Source organism: Ictidomys tridecemlineatus, chromosome 9 (genome assembly GCF_052094955.1).
Source record: "Ictidomys tridecemlineatus isolate mIctTri1 chromosome 9, mIctTri1.hap1, whole genome shotgun sequence".
Taxonomy (NCBI): domain Eukaryota; kingdom Metazoa; phylum Chordata; class Mammalia; order Rodentia; family Sciuridae; genus Ictidomys; species Ictidomys tridecemlineatus.
Genome location: NC_135485.1, coordinates 1,450,784 through 1,471,442, shown reverse-complemented (window position 1 = coordinate 1,471,442; position 20,659 = coordinate 1,450,784). Strand labels below are relative to the sequence as shown.

General features: G+C 37.4%; 1 protein-coding gene across 6 annotated transcripts in view; it reads left to right on the top strand.

Annotated features, from left to right (window-relative positions):
• Poln (DNA polymerase nu) overlaps positions 1-20,659 on the top strand; it is a 162,887-nt gene that overhangs the window by 19,759 nt on the left and 122,469 nt on the right. For all 6 annotated transcript variants that reach the window (XM_078020854.1, XM_078020856.1, XM_078020855.1 and 3 more), the window contains exons 3-5: positions 2,159-2,659; positions 11,523-11,704; positions 19,455-19,567. In XM_078020854.1, coding sequence (XP_077876980.1) covers positions 2,159-2,659; positions 11,523-11,704; positions 19,455-19,567 — 796 coding nt within the window. The remainder of the gene's footprint in view (positions 1-2,158; positions 2,660-11,522; positions 11,705-19,454; positions 19,568-20,659) is intronic.

The following is a 20,659-nucleotide window of genomic DNA, read 5'->3' as shown; positions in this document are numbered from 1 at the left end:
GATGAGGAAAGGGGAAGACATAGAAATACAATTGATCTCTACCATGATGTGCATTAAGTTCTGTGATAGGAATAAGTTCACATTGCTCTCAGAATAATAGGAGGGACATCTAACCTCGCTTTTGTGCTGTTTCAATATACTTTTCTGAGTAGTGGGGACAGGAATTTGGGATGTCTTTCTAAAGTATGAAAGTTATATCTGAATTGAGTTCTAGTAGAGTGGATGAGGGGCTGGTCAGCCTGAAGACCCCACCTTTAGAGAGTGAGGGAAGGATGCGGAGATAATTTTTCAGGGTAAGGTAAGAGAGCTTGAAATTTTGGACTAGTGGAAATAAATAGAAGCTCAGAAAGGCTCAGGTATAGAGTTTACAGTGGATGAGTTAAGTGGTTCAGCCATAGAGGAGAGAAGAGGTTATATCATTAAAGACATTGTGTATGAAACAGTGGTAGAGAGCCTAGTAGTAAGAGAATGAACTCTGGAGCAAATTGTCTGTTCAGTTCCTATCCTACCTTATTTATTTATATATTTTTTAATTTTTTTTGGTACTGGGAATTCAATTCAGGGGCACTCTACCAGTGAGCCACATCCCTATCCCTAAAGGGATGTTTTATTTAGAGACATGGTCTCACTGGGTGGCTTAGCACCTTGCCATTGCTGAAGCTTGCTTTGAACTTGTGATCCTCCTGTGTCAGCCTCCTGAGCTGCTGGATTACAGGCGTGTGCCACTGCGCCTGGCCCCTTCCTAACTTAATTCAAACATTAACCCCTATAACAAAATGAGGATGGAATCTCTGTCTTGATAAAATGAATAGTATTTGGATCTCAAATTTTGAAAAGCCATGAACTTCCCAACATGTTTTAAAATTGAAATTTAAAATATTCATCGGCTGGAGTTGTTTGTGGCTCACTGGTAAAGCTCTTGCCTAGCATGTGTGAGGCACTGGGTTTGATCCTCCACACCATATAAAAAAAGAAATAAAATAAATGTAACGTGTCCATCCACAATACACACACACACACACACACACACACACACACACATACCTATATATATACATATATATAATTTAAAATATTTGTTACAAGTTTAAAAAGTTGCAAAGGTCATGATTTCTAGTATGTTGTTAATATTAACATTTAAAAAACTGTCATACAAACATTTAAAATATGTCCACTATGATTAAAACTACACTCCAGAAACTTGATATCCATAATCATCCCTTTAAAAAAATACACATGCAAGATCATCAATGGTCTGAAAGTTTATATTTTTCTTTTTCTCATTGAATTCCTTTTATTGTATATTCCACAGAATTTTTAATTAACATTAAGTATGTTTTTTAAAACGATATATTTCTCTGCAATAAAAATAAGTATGAATTTTAAATTTTGCATGACCTATGAGCAAGTGTAAATTTTTTTTCAAAATTATTTTAAAGTATGCAGTTGTTCCAAGCAACATGAATATATATTATAAGATTGAAAATAAACTTTAAAAAAAAGGGTTATTATTTGTTAATCCTATGATGAAATGGATAGGGGTGACTTTTCCCCTCTGTTAGTTTATGCATCTATCAAAGTATATTGCATATTTCTGGAATGAGGAAAAAGAATCACTGCTGAACTGTTTTTTTTTTTTTAAAGAAAATTTAGTAGGTAGAGTAACATTCTCAAAAGTTTTGGTGATCTTATTTTCTCTATAATGGGGCCTATTGGAAGCTGTAAATAGCTAACCCTCACTCTTATGCAGGTATGCAGTTTCCTCCCATCCATCTCTCCATCTCTCTTTCGTGATATGCATAACTACCTTAACTGGGGCTACTGTTTGTGTGTTGAGCTCCTGTTCATTCCAGCCCCAGGGTGCAGATGTGCATGCCTCTCTTGGTAGAGAAAAATAACTACTGTGGAAGACTATATATAGTTTCATTAAAAAGTATGGTCAGAGGGCTAAGGATATAGCCCAGTAGTAGAGCATGTGCTTAGTATGCACAAGGCTCTGGGTTTAATCCCCAGCACACATACACACAAAATGTGGTCATAGATAATGTGAAGTTCGTGTTCTCACATTATCTTAGACAGGTTTTACCAGGAATTAGTTTGGTTTATTGAGCTGCCTTAGGTATCAGTGTTCTGATGAAATATTTTCTATTGATTACAGAATCCTAAATCTTTAACAGGCCAGACGTCAAGAGGTTCCACCAAGCCTTCTCCTCATTCCTCCAGTACTGGGCTCACAGGTCAGCTGCCTGCTGATCAAAAGCAGAAAAACATCAGCTCATTGGCTTCTTCCAGGTGTTCTGTTCCACATTGTGATCAAGAGGCTTCAGACCTACAGAAAATGGAGCATAAGAAAAAGCATTTCCTAAATGAAAATATTAATAATGAAAATAAGGAAAGCATGAATCTTAAAAGAAAACATATTATGTATAGTAATTCATCAGAGAAAATAAGTAAATATTTGGCATTGGAAGAAAATGCTGGTGAGGTTAAAGCACAGCTAAATTCTGGGAACTCAAGAACCTTTAAAAAATACCTTTGTGATATTAGGTATTTGGATGATCAGTCAAAAAACCAGCTGATGGAAATGCTCAAGCAGGCAGCTGCATTGGTAGTGACTCTAATGTATAAGGATGGTTCCACCCAGCTAATAGCTGACCAGGTTAGTAAACAATGGTAGGTTTTGTTGTTTTGGCTTCATAAAAGAAGCCTCTTTATGTCTGATTTTGATAGAAAAGCTAGAAATAAGATTTTAAGCCTTCCCTCCCCATGAATGGTAAGTGAGTGATGATGTAGAATTTCCATTAGTTTGTTTTTGGTACTAGGGATTGACCCAGAGGCACTTTACCACTGAACTATGTCAGAAATACCAGGGTGCCACAAGAAATGAAACATGCACTCTGAAGTGGATTGGCAAGGCAAATTTTACTTCTACCAACAGAATGTGCTACTGAACCTGGCTAGCAAGTGCACCTGGGTAGAACTGTCCACCTACTTTTTATCCCTAACATAGTACTGCCCCTTGCTCTGATAGGAGGAGCTTGGTGTTATAATCTATATATAGATTGGCTAATTTTAAAATTGGGCAGGGCAAAGGGAAGGCCTGTAGTTAAAATGGCTCAATTGGATCTTATGTCCCAATTAAGGTTAAATACCATATTCTGCAAATGCACCACTGGACTTTATATTTCTCAAAAGTCCCCCCTTTTTCTTTTTCATTTTTATTTTCATACCCTTTGGTATTTACATCCATCCTAGATATATTAACTTTGTGAAGTGGAAATTGCCCATGATGATGAGTTCTCCCCTTTTTAGCAGATCAGGTAACCATCTTGGTGATGAGGTGCACTTGGTAAGGTCCTTTCCAACTTGGTTGTAGCTTGTCTTCTTTCCAGGTCTTGATTAAAATCAAGTTGCCAGGCTGGAAGTGAATTGCAAACTCCAAAATGGGAGTCTGAGCAGCAGATCATGATAATTATACCAGCAAAGAAAAAGTAAACAGAAAAAGCTCAGATAGGTCTCAAATTGATTCAGAACAAATTTATAACTCTGGCAGAGCTTTTTGTGATATTTATTAGGCACCTCTGTATAAAATCTTCCTTTATAACCTCCCAGTTTTACTTATTTTCAGGAGGACTAACATAAATGTACATGTAAAAGAACCATTGTCTTATCTTTTAAATGTCCATGTATGGTTGTGCTTTGGTTATGTTCTCCTGCCAGGTGTTTAAGACCAAGTTGGTAAAAATTTTTTCTATCTACTGTTAAAGTTAGCTGACAGGGCTGGGGATGTGGCTCAAGCGGTAGCGCGCTTGCCTGGCATGCGTGCGGCCCGGGTTCGATCCTCAGCACCACATACCAACAAAGATGTTGTGTCTGCCGAGAACTAAAAAATAAATATTAAAAATTTTTTTCTCTCTCTCTCCTCTCTCACTCTCTCTTTTAAAAAAAAAGTTAGCTGACAATTTTAAGGGATCACTCTTGGGAACTTATGAGAAGCCTCTTGGATCCTTTAGCTTTTCTTCCATCAGTTGTGCTATCTGCTAGGATGGATCAGGGTCTCACTGACCACATGTGGCTTCCCTTTGAAATATAAGGGACATTTCCCTCTCTAGTGACCTTCCTCTTTGCAGAATGTGCACTGGTTGGCTCTGTTCTCTAGGTCCTCTTGATCCCCCTGATTGGGATGTCAGATGACTTACTGCAGTTGCAAGTCCCTTAGAGAAATCCCATTGTTCCCTGAGTTTTGACTGACCTAAGAGGACAAGGGCCAGAATATTGGCTACTTTTTTCCCTTAGCCATTTTACTTTGGGCTCCAGGTTTTGGTTTAAAACATTCAGCAGGTCAGTTTCACCAGTCTTTAAAGTGACAATAATGGATTATACTTTAAGGTGTATAATTTTATAGTAACCCCTTTTGTTTGATTAAGGTTAGTATCAGTATTAGAAGTTAGCTTTATATCCAATCTGTCCCATAGGTAATGGTTTATTGTCTCAAATTAACTCAGGTTTTTCTGTTAGAAGAAGTACTTCTGCAAAACATTAACAGGCAACAGTTACACATTTTTATAAGAAAAATACAAAATGAAATTAACAAGAGCAAAAATATTCCATTTTATAATAGCTATGAACCAAGAAACATGATTTTTATAATCCTAAACCTTTACTTATTTATTATATCCCCTGTTTAATTTGATATCATAGTAATCTTTAACAACAAAAATATATTCTTTGAGCATAACTTTAAATGAGCTCACTAGCCTACTTTGAAGCCATCTTAACATGGAGTAGGGTGAGAGGCTGAGACTTATCTCAGTAAGATAGGGCAAATAACACAATACAACATTGTATCTGAAACATGAATTAAACCAAATTTTTTTGTGGAAAAAGTGGAAAAATACTTCCATGTTTTACAATGTCAACCTTTAAACAAATTAGGCTGTCCTTATTGTCTTTTTTTAATATTTATTTTTTTAGTTATAGGTGGATACAATATCTTTATTTGTATGTGTTGATGGGGATTGAACCCAGTGCATGTATGGTAGGTGAGCACTCCATCTCTGAGCCACAATCCCAACCCTGTCCTTATTGTCTTTAAAAATACACTTAAATTCCCAGCCCAATGTAAAAAGTAACACAAAATCTCTCTCTCTCTCTCTCTCTCTCTCTCTCTGTCACACTCACTCACACACACACACACACACACACACACACACACACACATCTTATTGAGAAGAGGTTACCTTTATCCTGTTACAGAACATTAAATGACATAAATAAATCCCCAGTTAAATTTGTTATTTCTATATAAATCTGAAGGAGATTACCTCTACATGCCACTTTAGTTTAGAGAATACCAGCTTGGTAAAGTGTTCCCCTAAGCTTTTAGTTGTATGTTGCCGCAACCCAGCTGGGCACAGAATCACAAGCCGCTCGAGCAGAAACAAAGTTTTATTTTAAAAAGGCCGCCAGTGACCCGTGTGCGCCCCGCTAGCAAGCTGGTCCATACATGTGTGTCCGTCTACTGGAACGGGGCCCCGGACCTCCCCCGGAAATTTCCTCCTACTATCCTTCCCCAACCAATGGGAACTCTCCGGGAGTCCCGTAACATGAGTCCCGTAACATGAGCCCCGTAGCAGGCGGGGTGAACAGCAGGAGTCCAATTTCCATATGAATGTAAATCTTAACATAATCATATCATCTCAATGGCTAGCTGGCAGTCACCTAAACCAAAGGTGCCATGTATCATAATACTTTTGCTGTGGCTCCTAGCAGTATGTATTTCTCTAGTCACATATATTTAGTGTGTCTGGCAAAACTGACTCAATTCATGTTTTAATAATTTGTCGGAAAGACAATGATCCTCATTAATGCCTGTCTCTTAAAAAATGTATATACACATTATATTATATTATATATATTTTCTTCTCCCTGGGGCAAGTTATTACTTCCTCCTTAAACAAAATCTTGGTTGAGATAACACTGATCACCTTTCTCAGGGTCCCCTTGGCCCAGATGGCTTTACTGTTAGTAGACCTCCAGCAAAGCAGGCTTTGTTTCCTTTTCCTGGGCAGCACTTGCAACTGAAGTTGTTGCTCTTTGGGTGAGAATGTTATCTGTGCATCTAATTCACATAACAAGTTTTATTCCAGGAGAAGGATGGACAATCTGGATATATACAAAAAAACAAATAGTCTAAATCTTTTTCTCCCCAAGTTGCATTCAAGGTGTTGGAGCACAGGATATTGATGAGCCTGACCTGTCTCCTTTATCACTATCATAATGCCATCAAGTTTAAGCGAGTTCCCCACTGTCGATTATACTCAGATGCTCCTTTGCCGCCTTTTTATTACACGAGGCATACTGATATTCAGTGGAGGAGGCCATTTTCATCCTTTAGGCTTTCTTGAAGATCCTTTTGCATAGGTTTCCAACAAAATATAAGTTGACTTTTGTCTCTGTTCCTCTTAAGCGTTATATATCATAAATGCACTATTAACTAGTTGTGAGGGGGTTATGTCAGTTTGTCCCCTTTGTCCAATGAAGGTCATATTTACCCTATAGAGACTCTTGGGGACCTCTCTATACAGAAATCAGCATGGCCAAGACACAGATGCCTGCATACATGGGGACTCCAGGAGGCCCTTGTATTTTAGCTCTGTGGACAGCAGGGAGGCTTCCACCCAGAAGTATCCCCTGGCCAAATGGGGCATCCTGCTAGATCTTAGAAGGGAAGACCATTTTTTATCCCCAGGTTCTGACCTAATAGTGCTGGAATCCACTGATATGTCCTTAGTGACTGGTAGCTTTCATCCTGAATAAGATAGGATAGTTAATCATCAGACACTCAGGGTAATGGCCTCCAATTAAGGCTTTTTCCAAAGGTAAAGGCTATCCTTTGAAGTTAAACATTCCAGTCAATTCCTTTGTCCCAGATCAGTGGTAAATGGGAAGGGGGTGAAACCAAATGAAGTTATAGAAATATTCCAGACTTAAAGACTAAACGGGCATAGTCAATTAGAAAGTCATGGGCCAAGCCAATTGTCTTTTTTTTTTTTAAAGAGAGAGTGAGAGAGGAGAGAGAGAGAGAGAGAGAGAGAGAGAGAGAGAGAGAGAGAGAGAGAGAGAGAGAATTTTTAATATTTATTTTTTAGTTCTCTGCGGACACAACATCTTTGTTGGTATGTGGTGCTGAGGATTGAACCTGGGCTGCACGCATGCCAGGCAAGTGCACTACCGCTTGAGCCACATGCCCAGCCAAAGCCAATTGTCTTGGTACCCTCCCAATGCCTGTAGATACAGAGTCCAATCATTAGCCCCAACTTTTTTTTTTTTTTAAATTCTGCTCAGCGCAGACTCTGATCAATGCTTTATCTACAAGCCATAACCCTCTTTTAGGCTCCTCCTTGCATCACTGGAGCTCCATTTTCTTTCATTCAACCAAATCTTACTCCTTTTTAATAAGATGAAATACCTTATTCTTTTTACAGAACTTTAATCAAACAGCTAAAACTTTTTTAATACCTGTTAGAATTTTAACTCTTAGTAACCTTGTTTTTAGGTTAAGACCTAGAAATAAACAATCTTAAGCCTTTTTTTTAATTTACCAATTTATAAAAAATACATTTAATAGACCCAAATATTTGTTACCTTATGGAATTAAAGAACCCAAGAGTACTTGAATTTATACTTAGTTGATGTTTTAGTATTTTAACTGTAAGTTAATCAGATGTCTCTTCTAACAAATATATTTATGCATGTTAATCCCACTTATGTTAAAACTAATTAATCTATTTCTAATTTAGGTTACTCATGAAAACCAAGATATTAAACAGGTCTAGTTAGTACTAAGTCAGTTATTCCTGACAAAGAAAAACCTTCAGAAGCAATGGACATTGCACTTTAAACATTTTATAGAAACTAACACTGATTGGCTGGCCACCTAGATAAACATGTGGGTTAGTGGTTTCAAAGGAATTTCTATTCTTACCAATTTAGATTGACCCTTTTGTTAAAGTTTTGTTTAATTCATGTTAACTGAAAGGTATTTGGATCCATTCATTAAATTTATGAATACTCATTTATCTATAAGCCAATTTTGATACCATGTACATGATATATGGACACAAGTATATATGTAGACACAATATATGTGTGCATACCTGTTACAGTACAGTACACAGGTATGCACACATATATACAAAACACACAGGAAACAATGGTCTTGAAGCTTTTTACCAGCTTTTTACTAAATCCCTACATGTGACCCAGACATGAAAAGAGCCTGTGCAGCTAGGAACATTAGGAATAAAGTCTGTCAGCCATGGTGGATATGGAAATCAAAGGTTTAACTGGTCACTTGTCCTCCATGGGTGCAGGTTTACTCCCATCATCACCATTGTTTATTTTCCCTGTTGAGGATTCTTCAAAGGAAAAGAAGACTCGTACATATGGGATCTTTCCATTGTTCTTCCTGTCTCTAGGCCTAGAATTTTTATTCCCCATGTTTTGCAGGCCCATGTAATTAAGTTTTCCTCTGTGTACTCAATCCCTGCTTATTAAAGGTTTCTTGCACACTCCGAGCCTCCCATCCCTCCTTCTTGGACATGGTCTTGTGTTTCTGAATAGAGTCTCAGTCATACTTACACAATCTCTGGCATGTTTTGACCACGAAAGAAGTACTTCTCAGTTGCTGCAGTGCTTGCTTGGGTCCTACTGTGTTGCCAATCCACTTTTGATTTTGGGTCCATTGTTGGCTTCAGGAATTACAGTCATTCTCCCCTCTAGGCTACCTCAAAAAGGCAGTGGGATGTATCTCCTCTAATGAGGTGTATCCACAACCTCTTAGGCAATGTATGGAGCCCCACACTGGGTGTGAAAACGGTTAGAAATACCAGAGTGCCACAAAGAATCAATCATGTGCTAGGAAATGGGTCAGCAAGCTTGGCAAACTTTACTTCTGCCAGAAGCATGTGCTACCAAATCTGGCTAGCAAGTACCCCTGGGCAAGCAGTCCGCCTCGCCTGCTTTTATCTCTAATGTAGAATTGCCCCTTGCTTTGATAGAAGGATATCTGGGTTACAGTCTATGTGACCAGTTAATTTTAAAATTGGGGAAGGCAAAGGGAAGGGCTATAGTTAAAATGACTATAATTGGATCTTATATCCCAATTAAGGTTAAATACTTTATTCTGAAAATAGACCACTGGACTTTCTATTTCTCACAGATTAATTTTGAGAGTCTCATTTTCTTAATAATATTGAGTTTTCTGATCCAGGAACATGGGCTATCTCTACATTTATTTAAAACTTTAATTTCTTTATATATATATTATTTATTCTTTTATGTGGTGCTAAGGATCAAACCCAGGCCCTCGCATGTGCTAGGCGAGCACTCTACCTCTGAGCCACAGCCTCAGTCCCTAAAACTTTAATTTCTTTTAGTGATATTTTGTAGTCTTTAGTGTAAATATGCAAGTTTTGCTTTGTTTTTTCTTTTCCTTTTTTTTTGTGATAAAGTCCTTTTGAAAAAAAGTTTATTATAATAATAATTTTTTTAAACTTTGAGGCAAGGTCTCAATCAGTTGCACAGATTGACCTCAAATTTGCAATCCTCCTGCCTTAACCTCCCAAGTTTATGGTATTGCATGTGTGCACCACCATACCCAGCTCCTTTTTTCTTTTTTGAGATGAGTTTGTGTTGCCCAAGTTTGACTTGAACTCCTGGGCTCAAGTGATCCTCCTGTGTCTGCCACCTAAGTAGCTGTGACTATAAACATGCACCAGTGTGCCTGGACTTTTTTTTTTTTTTCCTTTCTCTCTCCGTCTTTTCTTTTGTAGTGCTGGGGATGGAACCGAGGGTTGCTCTACCACTTTATTTTTATTTTGATACCGGGTCTGGCTAAGTTGCCCAGAGTGCTACCATGTCCAGCTAGCCTTTCATTTTTGTTTTTATTTTTACTTTTTTTGTAGTTACAGTTGGACAGGATGCCTTTATTTTTATGCAGTGCTGAGGACTGAACCCAGTGCTTCACACATGCTAGGCAAGTGCTCTGCCACTAAGCCCCAGCCCCAGCCCTGCCCCCCAGCCTTTGAAAGACATTTTGCTGGATAAAGAATGTCAATCACATTTTTTTTCTTTCAGTAGTTTAACAGTTTACTCCACTGACTTCTAACTTGCTTTATTTCACACAAGAAATTCACTGTCATCCTTATCCTTGTTCCTGTTTAATGTGTCCTTCCCTCACCTGTCCTCATCAGCTTCTTTCACCATAAATTACTTTGTTACTAAACCAGTCAGGGTCACTCCAAGTGAATTTGGGGAATAAATAAAGACACAGAACCAGAAAGTACCTTATCTTTGGGTTCAGTGATGGCTCCTCAGCTGCAGCTCCCACAAGGGGGACAAGACAGGCAAGAAAGAGAACAAGGAGCATGTGCTGAACCCTTTTATTGGGGAAAAGCCATTCAAATGAGGCAAGGGGTAGGATTACAAAGGAACAGGTGAGTGGAACTCAACCCCCGCCAGCGACACCTACACCTGGAGCCACACGCCTTGCTATCCAAGCTGGGGTAACGCCAAAGTTACTTGAGACCTGGCACTATCATGACTGAAGGCAATAATTGGTCAGTGCCCCAGGGCATCAGGACTTGAAGGTCTACATCCAGGGCAGCTCCTGACATTACTTTCTTTATCATTGATTTTAAAGAATTTGATTATGATACACTTTCTTAGAGTAGTTTCTTTCATGTTTTTTTTACTTGATGTTTATTGATCTTCCTGGTTATATAGATTAACATGGGGAGAATTAACATACTTGAGTTTTCTAATCCTTGAGTACGGTCATTGAGGTCTCTGATTTCTTTCATCATCTCAGATATTTTTCACCATAAAGAAATTTTGTAGTTTTCAGCATGTAGATCCTGTATATGTTTTGTTATTTTTACCTGTTTTCATAATTATTATAAATGGTAGTTTCAGAAGATTTTTCATTTCATACATTTAATTACGAGTATATAGAAATACATTTGAGGTTTTATTATTTTTTGATTTTATGTCCTGCAACTTTGCCAAATTCACATATTAGTTTTAGGATTTAAAAAGATTCCTTTGGGGGCTGGGGATATAGCTCAGTTGGTAGAATGCTTGCCTCATGTGCACAAGGCCCTGGGTTCAATCCCCAGCACCATACACACATATACACAAAAATAGATTCCTCTGGATTTTGTACACAGATTTTCATGTCATCTATAAATAGGAACTGTGTAATACCTTCTGATCTGTATGTCTTCTGTTTCTTTTCCCTGCCATATTGCACTGGCTAAGACTTTCATGATAATGTGGAATAGGATGGAGGCCATATTTGGAGAACAAGATTATGTTTGGGCTTTTGGCCAAAAAACTGCTTATTTATAAGTCCCATTTTAGGTATTTTTCTCTCTGCTTAATTATAAAATAATATATCTTGCTTGTAGTTGTGTTGTCTATGTTTAATTTTGAAACTTTATTTTATTGTGTATCTACAGGCTCAAACTTCCTCTGTTAAAGGAATTGTGATGTTACTAAAGAGTCAAGTGGACAACCTAGAGACCTTAGCCTGTGGTGCTCTTGAGGTGGGCTTTATGTCCCAGGGTCAGTGTATCTACATACACACAGAGCTTTCCTCTCTCTGGGGCCAAGAACAAGAAGCATATCATCTGTTTGCCAGGTAAAAAGTCTGCACTCATTATCTTTTCTTTTCTTTTTTTTTTTTTTAATAAAAAAACCCCTTTTTACCATTTTTTGAATTTTAAAAATTGATTTGTTTTAAAAGTGGAATTCATTGTGATATGTTCATAATGTTTAAATCCCACCTTCATGCCTGCTTTTTCCTAATGTAGTATCTTAAGCTCTGATTTTAATTAAATTTTTAGAAGTTTTGTATGAATACATGAAAATAAAATGGGCCTAAATGACAGAAGCCTCTTAAAACACTGTCCTCCTACCCCATGTCTTGTGGAAAGGAGGGTCCATCTTTCTATGGAAGCTTGCTTGAGGAATTGGGGAGAAAAGTTCAAATGTGAAAACCCACTGCCTCTGCAAGGGCCCCAGATAATTTTCCCCAACATTCTTTTTTTTTTTTTTTTTTTTAAAGAGAGAGTGAGAGAGGAGAGAGAGAGAGAGAGAGAGAGAGAGAGAGAGAGAGAGAATTTCCAATTTTTATTTTTTATTTTTTGGCGGACACAACATCTTTGTTTGTATGTGGTGCTGAGGATTGAACCCGGGCCGCACGCATGCCAGGCGAGCGCGCTACCGCTTGAGCCACATTCCCAGCCCTCCCCAACATTCTTGTTCTCACTTATAGCATTAGAAAATGAGTTATCACTGACTGCAAACAGTAAGTTGTCCTCAATTCTACCAAGGATAGTACTATTTTCAAAGCTCCATGACTGAAAATACGGTTTGGACTGAAAATATCATAACTTTTCATCAAGATCTTTTTTTAAAAATTCTTTTTCTCTGTTTAATTGTTTCCTTAATGGTACATGGACACTTATACATATTCATATTTGATTTTTCTCATTTCTAGTTTTTAAAAAAACATCTTTATTTATTTTTTATGTGGTGCTGAGGATTGAACCCAGTGCCTTACTCATGTGAGGCAGGAGCTCTACCACTGAGCCCCAGCCCCAGCCTCATTTCTAGCATTTAAAAAAAAATATTGTCTTGTCGTCAATGGATCTTTATTTACTTATATGCAGTGCTGAGAATTGAACCCAGTGCCTCACACATACTAGGTAAGTACTCTACCACTGCACCATAGCCCCAACCCTCATTTCTAGCATTTTTGAAGCCAGTTATTTTTCATGGATTGGTTTTTTTGTGAACTAGGATGTTTTATTTGTATACTTTCAGTTTTGTTTTGTATTCTTTTATTTTTTTAAAATATTTAATTTATATGTGTATATTTTTCTCCTGCCTGTTTCCCTTGATTCTCTCTTTTCTTCTGTGATCAGCCAATTTCTATTGTTTTTTCACTCTTCCTTTAATTTTTTATTTCTTCCCTTCTCCTTCATAATCATCACATCCTATATCACTTCTGTTCTCTCCCTGTTCACCACTTGAAATTGTAAACTCTTTTGCAAACTTGCCGTAGGCGATAACCGATCTTATAATTTCTGTTTATTGTGATAATTAACATTGTAGATGGCATAGTAGGAGCTATTTGGTTTAATGCTGTATATTATTTGCATTGGCTGTTGTTATTATTTGTCTCCCCTTAAACAGTGAAGTGCTGGAAACCATCAGGGACATTATGAGTCCACAGGGTAAAAACTCTACTGCCTCAGATCCGTACTGTTAGATGGATAGACACACAAACAACATTAAAAAATGAGAGAACAGATTTCCCCAAACAAGCCAAGATATATATAACAAAATCCATCAACAACACAGGGGAAGAAATATCAGAGAAAGCATTTAGAATGTACACAGTTAAACTGATCTGTGAAATAAAGGATGGTATAAGAAATGAAATAAGAGAGAAAATACAGGAAATGAAAGATCACTTCAATAGATTCTGAAAAAAAAGCAGAGTTCCTCAAAATGAAGGAAACAGTAAACCAAATTAAAAATTCAATAGAAAGCATCACCAACAGAGTAGACCACTTGGAAGGCAGAACCTCTGGCAATGAAGACAAAATATATAATCTTGAAAATAGAGTTGACCATGGAGAAAAAAAAATGTTAAGAAACCATGATTAGAACTTCCAAGAACTATGGTATAACATGAAAAGACAAAATTGAAGATTTATTGAGATAGATGAAGGTGCAGAGACACAAACTAAAGGAATGCACAATCTTTTCAATGAAATAATATCAGAAAATTTCCCATACCTAAAGAATGAAATGGAAAATCAAATACAAGAGGCTTACAGGACCCCCAATGTACAAAATTACAACAGATCCACACCAAGGCACATTATAATTAAAATGCCTAACATACAGAATAAGGATAGAATTTTAAAGGCCATGAGAAAAATATCAGATTATGTATAGAGGGAAACCAATTTGGATCTCAGCTGATTTCTAAACCCAGACCTTTAAAACTAAGAGGTCTTGGAATAACATATACCAAGCTCTGAAAGAAGACATATGCTGATCAAGAATCCTACATCTGGCAAAATTAAGCTTCAGAATTGAAGATGAAATAAAAACCTTCCATGATAAACAAAAGAATTTGCAACTAGAAAGCCTGCACTTCAGAATATTCTCAACAAAATATTCCATGAAGATTAAACGAAGAAAAAAAAGTGAAAACGAGCAAAGGGAGGAAGTACACTAAAGGGATATTCAATCAAAGGAGAAACTAATTCAAATTAAAAACTAGAAATAAACCCAAATGACCAGAAATACAAATAATATCTCAATAATAACTTTGAACATTAATGACCTAAACTTATCAATCAAAAGATACAGGCTAGCAGATTGGATTAAAAAACAAGGCCCACAATATGCTATCTCCAAGAGACTCACCTCATAGGCAAAGACATCCACAGACTGAAGGTGAAAGGATGGGAAAAAAACATATCACTCACACTGACTTCATAAACAAGCTGGGGTTTTTATCCTCAGATAAAGTGGACTTTAAGCCAAAGTTAATTAGAAGGGACAAAGAAGGCCATTTCATAGTGCTTAAGGGAATTAAATATCAACAAGACATAATAATAGTAAATATTTATGCTCCAAACAATGGAGCATTTATGTACATCAAAAAAACCCTTCTTGATTTCAAGAATCAAATAGACCACAACATAATAATACTGGGTACTTTAACATCCCTTGTCACTGGTGGATAGATCCACTAAACAAAAACTAAATAAAGAGGCTATAGAAATAAAAAAATACAATTGATAATTTAGACTTAACAGACATATATAGAATATTTTATCCATCAATGACTGAATACACTTTCTTCTCAGCAGCACACGAATCCTTCTCTAATATGACCATGTTATGTAAGCTATCATGTATGTTGGCGTATAATTGTAATATTACCTTAATATGTTTTAGCATTTATAGGGTTATTTTGATAAACTCCTCTTTCATTGATATTAATTTCTGTGTTCTTGCTTTTTTTCTTGATTAGACTTGTTTGATTTTTTATCAACTTTTAACTGTGTTATTTTTTCTTTATTTCATATATGTCTGTTCTTAGTCTTATTTTTTCCTTCCTACTACATAATTTGAAAATAATTTGTTATTCTAGCTTCTTTCTGATACAAGTCCTTTAAGTTATAAATGTTTGAGTACTGTTTCATTCCAGAGATTCTGATATTTTAAGCTTTTATTATTACTTAGTTCAAAGCATTTTTTATTTACTTTTCTTGTGTCTTCCTTGACATCTAAGATATTTATAAGTGTGCCATTTAATTTTGAAATAGTTGACATGTAGGGGTGGGGTTCTATATATCTTAAGATTGATTTCTAATGTAATAAATCATGCAGGAAACACAGTCTGCATGATTTAAAATTTAAAAAAAAAAGTAATAGAAATGTTTTTATATTGATTCTATTGGTTACTTACATGTCAAAACTGATCAAAGGGCAAATATGTGTATTTTATTGTACTTCAATTTTACCTCAATAAAGCTATGAAAAAAAATTAAAAGAAAAAGATCACAATCCGGAAGAGTAATTGATGGCTGTGAAGGAAGACAGGGTAGGCACAGTCTTCCTCATCTTACCCAGGCTAATGGAGCTCTTAGTGGTTTTTTTAAAAAAATGTCTCCCAAGAAATCCTTAGCTCTCTTTTTATATATTTTTCTTTTAAAAGAGCAAGTAGGTAGGTGTAGTCTATGGAGAATAGAGCCCTAATATGTGGACAGCCTTTTCTGAATTCCAGATTTATGTATCCTATGTCCATGTGGACATCTGTTAGTCATTTCAACCTAAGGTGTCCTGAGCACTCATCTTCCTTTGAAACTGTCCACTGCAGCCTGGTTGTCTTGGTCAGTGTTAGTAGTAGCCTTCTTTGAGCTCAGGCTTGTTGTTATCTTTGACTTTTTTTCCATGAACCCTATCCAAGTTCTTAGCAAATCCTGTTGACTTTACCTTGAAGATGTGGCTAGACTCTCCCCTACCTTTACCATTGCTGCTGCCATACCTCAGGGCTGCAGAAAGAGCTTCCACATGTACTCCTGCTCCACCTGCCCTTCTGCTTGTTTTCAGATCAGCTCCCAGAGGGACATAGGAAAACAGAAATTACATCATGCCATTGCCCCTCAAAACCCTGTAACTACTCCTGCTGTCTCTGAAGCAAGGTGAAAGTTCCTAGGACCCTATCCCACTGCCAGTCTTCATACTGTACCCTTCTGCAGCCCTCACCTCTTCTCCCTCGTTACTCTTCAGTGAAGACCAGCCTCCACCCACAGCTTCAGTTTCCTCCTTATTACAGCATTCTCCCAGATATCTGCCTGGGTTGCTGCCTCCTTTCTTTAGGTTTTTACAAACAAACAAAATAAATTTTGAAAATGCAAAAGTAGAGAGTAGCATACACATCCACATAGATCAACACCTTCAGATTTTTGCACACTTCTTTCATCTCTCTTCTAGAGGAGGCTGAAGGGCTAGAATTAAAGAAAATATGACACATCTTTCACTCTCATGTGTCTCAGGGGACTGCTCTAAAAATGGCCTTTTTTCTGCATAGTCACAATACAATTTTCAAACTTATATTTAATGCCCAATCCAAATTTCAGTCACCTGATTGTCTCAAAAAAATGTCCTTCTGTGGTTGATTTATTTGGATTAGGAACCCAGCAACACCAACATATAACAAAAATCTGGTGATCATGTCTTTTCTCATCTCCTAATTTAATCCATCTTGTAGAATCCATTTTGTTGTTATCTTTGACTTCTGTTGTTTTCGTGAATCCTATCCAAGTTCTTATCAAATCCTGTTGACTCTACCTTGAAGATGTGGCTAGACTCTTGTAGAAGGTCTCATGTCCTGTTTATTTCATTATGGGTTTCTTTTTTAATATTTATTTTTTAGTTGTAGGTGGACACAATATCTTTATATTTTGTTTTTATGTGGTGCTGAGGATCAAACCCAGTGCTAAGCGAGCTCTCTACCACTGAGCCACAACCACAAGCCGTTCATTGTGGGATTCTTTAACTTGTTCTTCTTTCCCTGTATTTACTGTAAACTTAAGTTTGGTTTTTAAGGCTTCATTATTCAGGTCCAAATTATTTCTAACTCCATCACTTTTTCCACACTCATTAACTAAAATTTTCTGTAAAAAGCTTTCCTTCATCAATTAGGCTTTTGGTTCACCCTATCCTCATGTCTTCACTGACTACCTTGATAAACAGTACCTCACTGAGCACCATGCACATCCCTTTTATGTTTCCCTGGAATACCCCACATCATTATGCATATCACATTTATTTACTTTACTATATATCCACTCCTAAATTCTCTGAGAGCAGGAATTTTTGGTTTGGTGTACTTTTATATACCCACAGCTAAGAACAGTGCCACAGAACAGGTGCCTAATATTTATTTATTAAATAAGTGAGTGTTGAGGCTTCAGTTTTATAAGTTCTGGAATAATTAGGAATATTGCCTCAATTACCATAAAATTGGAAGTAATAATTCCAATTCTATATAATATCTTTGGGATTCAAAATTATTTTAAATAAACCATTTTTAATTAATCCATATAAATTACTTTTTGCCAAAAGCATATTTAATAACATTAAATACCTATACAAGGTCTTTTTACTCATGATCTTTCACCTTTACACTATCACTATTTGTTAGGTCTTATTAATTCTGCTTTATAGATGAGGAAATTTTCAATCTTGGAATTTTCTCCTTTTTAGACCCAAATCTAGATTTCCTATTTTTATTTTTTATTTTTATGGCACACTGAGCTATCTCCCCAGCCTCTACCTCTTTTTTTATTATAGCTTTTTATTTTGCAAATGTGACATAATTGACTTAAGCAACTGACTCATAAAATACTTTCTGCTTTAGCTATTGTATCTTATGGGACACACTTTTATTATTGTCTCTTCAAAACAGACATCATTCAGCTTGGGTGTCTCCCTAATGGGAAGTCAGTGTGGCAGTTAGATCACCAATTCGAGGTCCTCTGCATTTCAGAATGAAGAGATTTACAGAGGCAGGGGCTCCAAGTGCTCTTTCTTCTCCTTGTATTTTTCCACTCCTTCCTTCCCCTCTGTCCCCCACAGTTTACCCTCCCTGGTCCATCCAAGCCACAACCAGAGTCCTTGCTACTGGCCTCCCTGTTCAAGGAAACCAAGGTGAAATCACACAATACGCAAAGCCTGAAACTGTCTGCAGATCAAGACCAGCAAAGCCTAACTGCACACTCACTTAGTTGTGGAGCTCATTGTGTCCTAGTTTGTTTCTTTCTTAGTCCTATACAAAGCATCTTGTTAGTGTATTCATAAGCCTTTACTATGACAGGGGATTTATGGTTGGTGTCTTGGAGTTTGGAGTCTGGTCTTAGATCCAAGTGTTGCCACTTCTCAATTATAACTTCTCTGAGCTTAAGTTTCCTCACCTGTAAAGTGGATAGAGTGTCTCCCTGATAGGATCATTTTGAAGTTTCATCACGTCAAGCATGTGTATTATAATGTGGTATCTGGCATATGGTAGGTAATCAATAAATGTAACTATTATGAATCCTATATTCAAGGAGCTCATGAGATAAGGGGACGGCATGTGGACAGGAGCACAGGAGGGACAGAGAGAGGACCTGCTTCCTCCTGTACACAGCTCTGGAACAGGTTGCAAAAGCTGTGGGAAGAGAACTGCAGTTAGGAACCAGCAAGTACGGTGACCCAGAGGAATGGGCACTCTTGGTGATGACAGAATGGTGGGATGTGAGGAGAGGGCTCTGGGAGGGCAGAGCAGTCCAGGGAGTCACCTTGGGGCTGGTAAGAAGGGTATGGTCTATGTAATAATTCAGGAGTTACTCTGTAGGCCTGGATACTGGGGGCTCTTCCTTGGTATAAGGTCTTGGGCACTTGTTTAGTCTCTGTGTCTCAGTTTCTCCATTTGTAAAATGCAAATGTTTTTTATTTTTCTTTTCTTCTGAACCAGGGATTGAACCTAAGTGCACTGAACTGCATCCAAGACCTTTTTATTTATTTATTTATTTTTAAATTTTGAGACAGGGTTTTGCTAAGTTGCTTCAGGCCTCACTGAATTGCTGAGGCTGTCTTTGAACTTGCAGTCCTGCCTCAGACTCCTGGGTGCTGGGATTATAGGGACACACCACCACGCCCAGCAAATGCAGATGTTTACCTCACAGGATTCTTTAGCTAATCAATGTGTATCTGCACTATAAATGATAGCTATTGGTAAAGTAATAACAATATTTTCCCAATATCAAAAGTTTAGAATTAATGCCTAAATCAGTGAATTCTTTTATATCTTCTAGAAACATGCTGTTCCAAACCCTGAAATGTAAATGCCCTGTTATTTGTTTCAACGCTAAGGACTTTGTTAGAATAGTGCTGCAGTTTTTTGGTGATGATGGCAGTTGGAAGCATGGTAAGTTATGGTTCTGGTAGTCTCTAAAAATCGACGTCCAACAATGGCTTTCCCCCAGGGTGGGAGGGTGGTGGAGCCCACCATGCCATACAGCACAAGGCACATTCACACAGACGGAGATGTGCCACTTCACCTGCCTAAGTGTGAGGATGCACTTTCCTGTCATGTATGTAGGTTCTACTTGAATTTTTACCAGTGCACATTCCTTTGGTAATTTAAAATAGGCAGAGTTAACATGCAGCATCATATGAATGGGCATTGTTACCACAAATGGCTTATAACTTTCTAAGAATTAAACTACGATTCAGAGTAAGTAACATCAAAACAGTGTAGGACACATTTAGAATAGTAGATTGTTTTATAACATTCCTAAACTAGGTACATAAGTAAGTGATAAAACAGATGCAAAAATAGTCATTGTAGAATCTAGCTGGTGGATAGATGAGTGTACACTGCACTTGTTTTTCAAATTGTCCATGTGTTTGGAAATATTCATACTAAAATATTGGAAAAAACTTTTTATTGTAGAAAACTTCTAACATGCACATGAGTACCTATCACACTGTTTCAACAGTCATCAACTCACAGTCTTTTTCCTTCTTGACACCCTATACTCTTCCTGATATTTTATACCAAAACACAAACATGTGTAATTCATCTCTTAACATTTTTTTCAGTTGTAAGACTTAAATGTGGAGATTCCAAGTTTAAAGTGATGCCATGACCCACTCTGGATGTCAGTGATCTGTTCATATACAGGCTGTCCAACAGTGTTTGAACTTGCACACTTGCCCTGTGTTATGGTTCGGATGTGAGGTGTCCCCCAAGGCTCCTGTTAATGCAGGAATGTTCAGAGCTGATGCAACTAGACTGTGAGAGCTGTAACTAATCAGCCATGTAGTGAGAATGGGCTGACTGGGTGCTAACTATAGGCAGGTGGGGTGTGGATGGAGGGGTGGGCACTGGGGTTGGTCCTGGGAGATGCATCTTCCCTGTGGCCTCCTCCTTCCTCTCTGCTTCCTAACCCACCGTGAGCTGAGCAGCTTTCCTTCCCTTCCCTTCCTTCTACATATTGCAAGTGTTTTATATGAC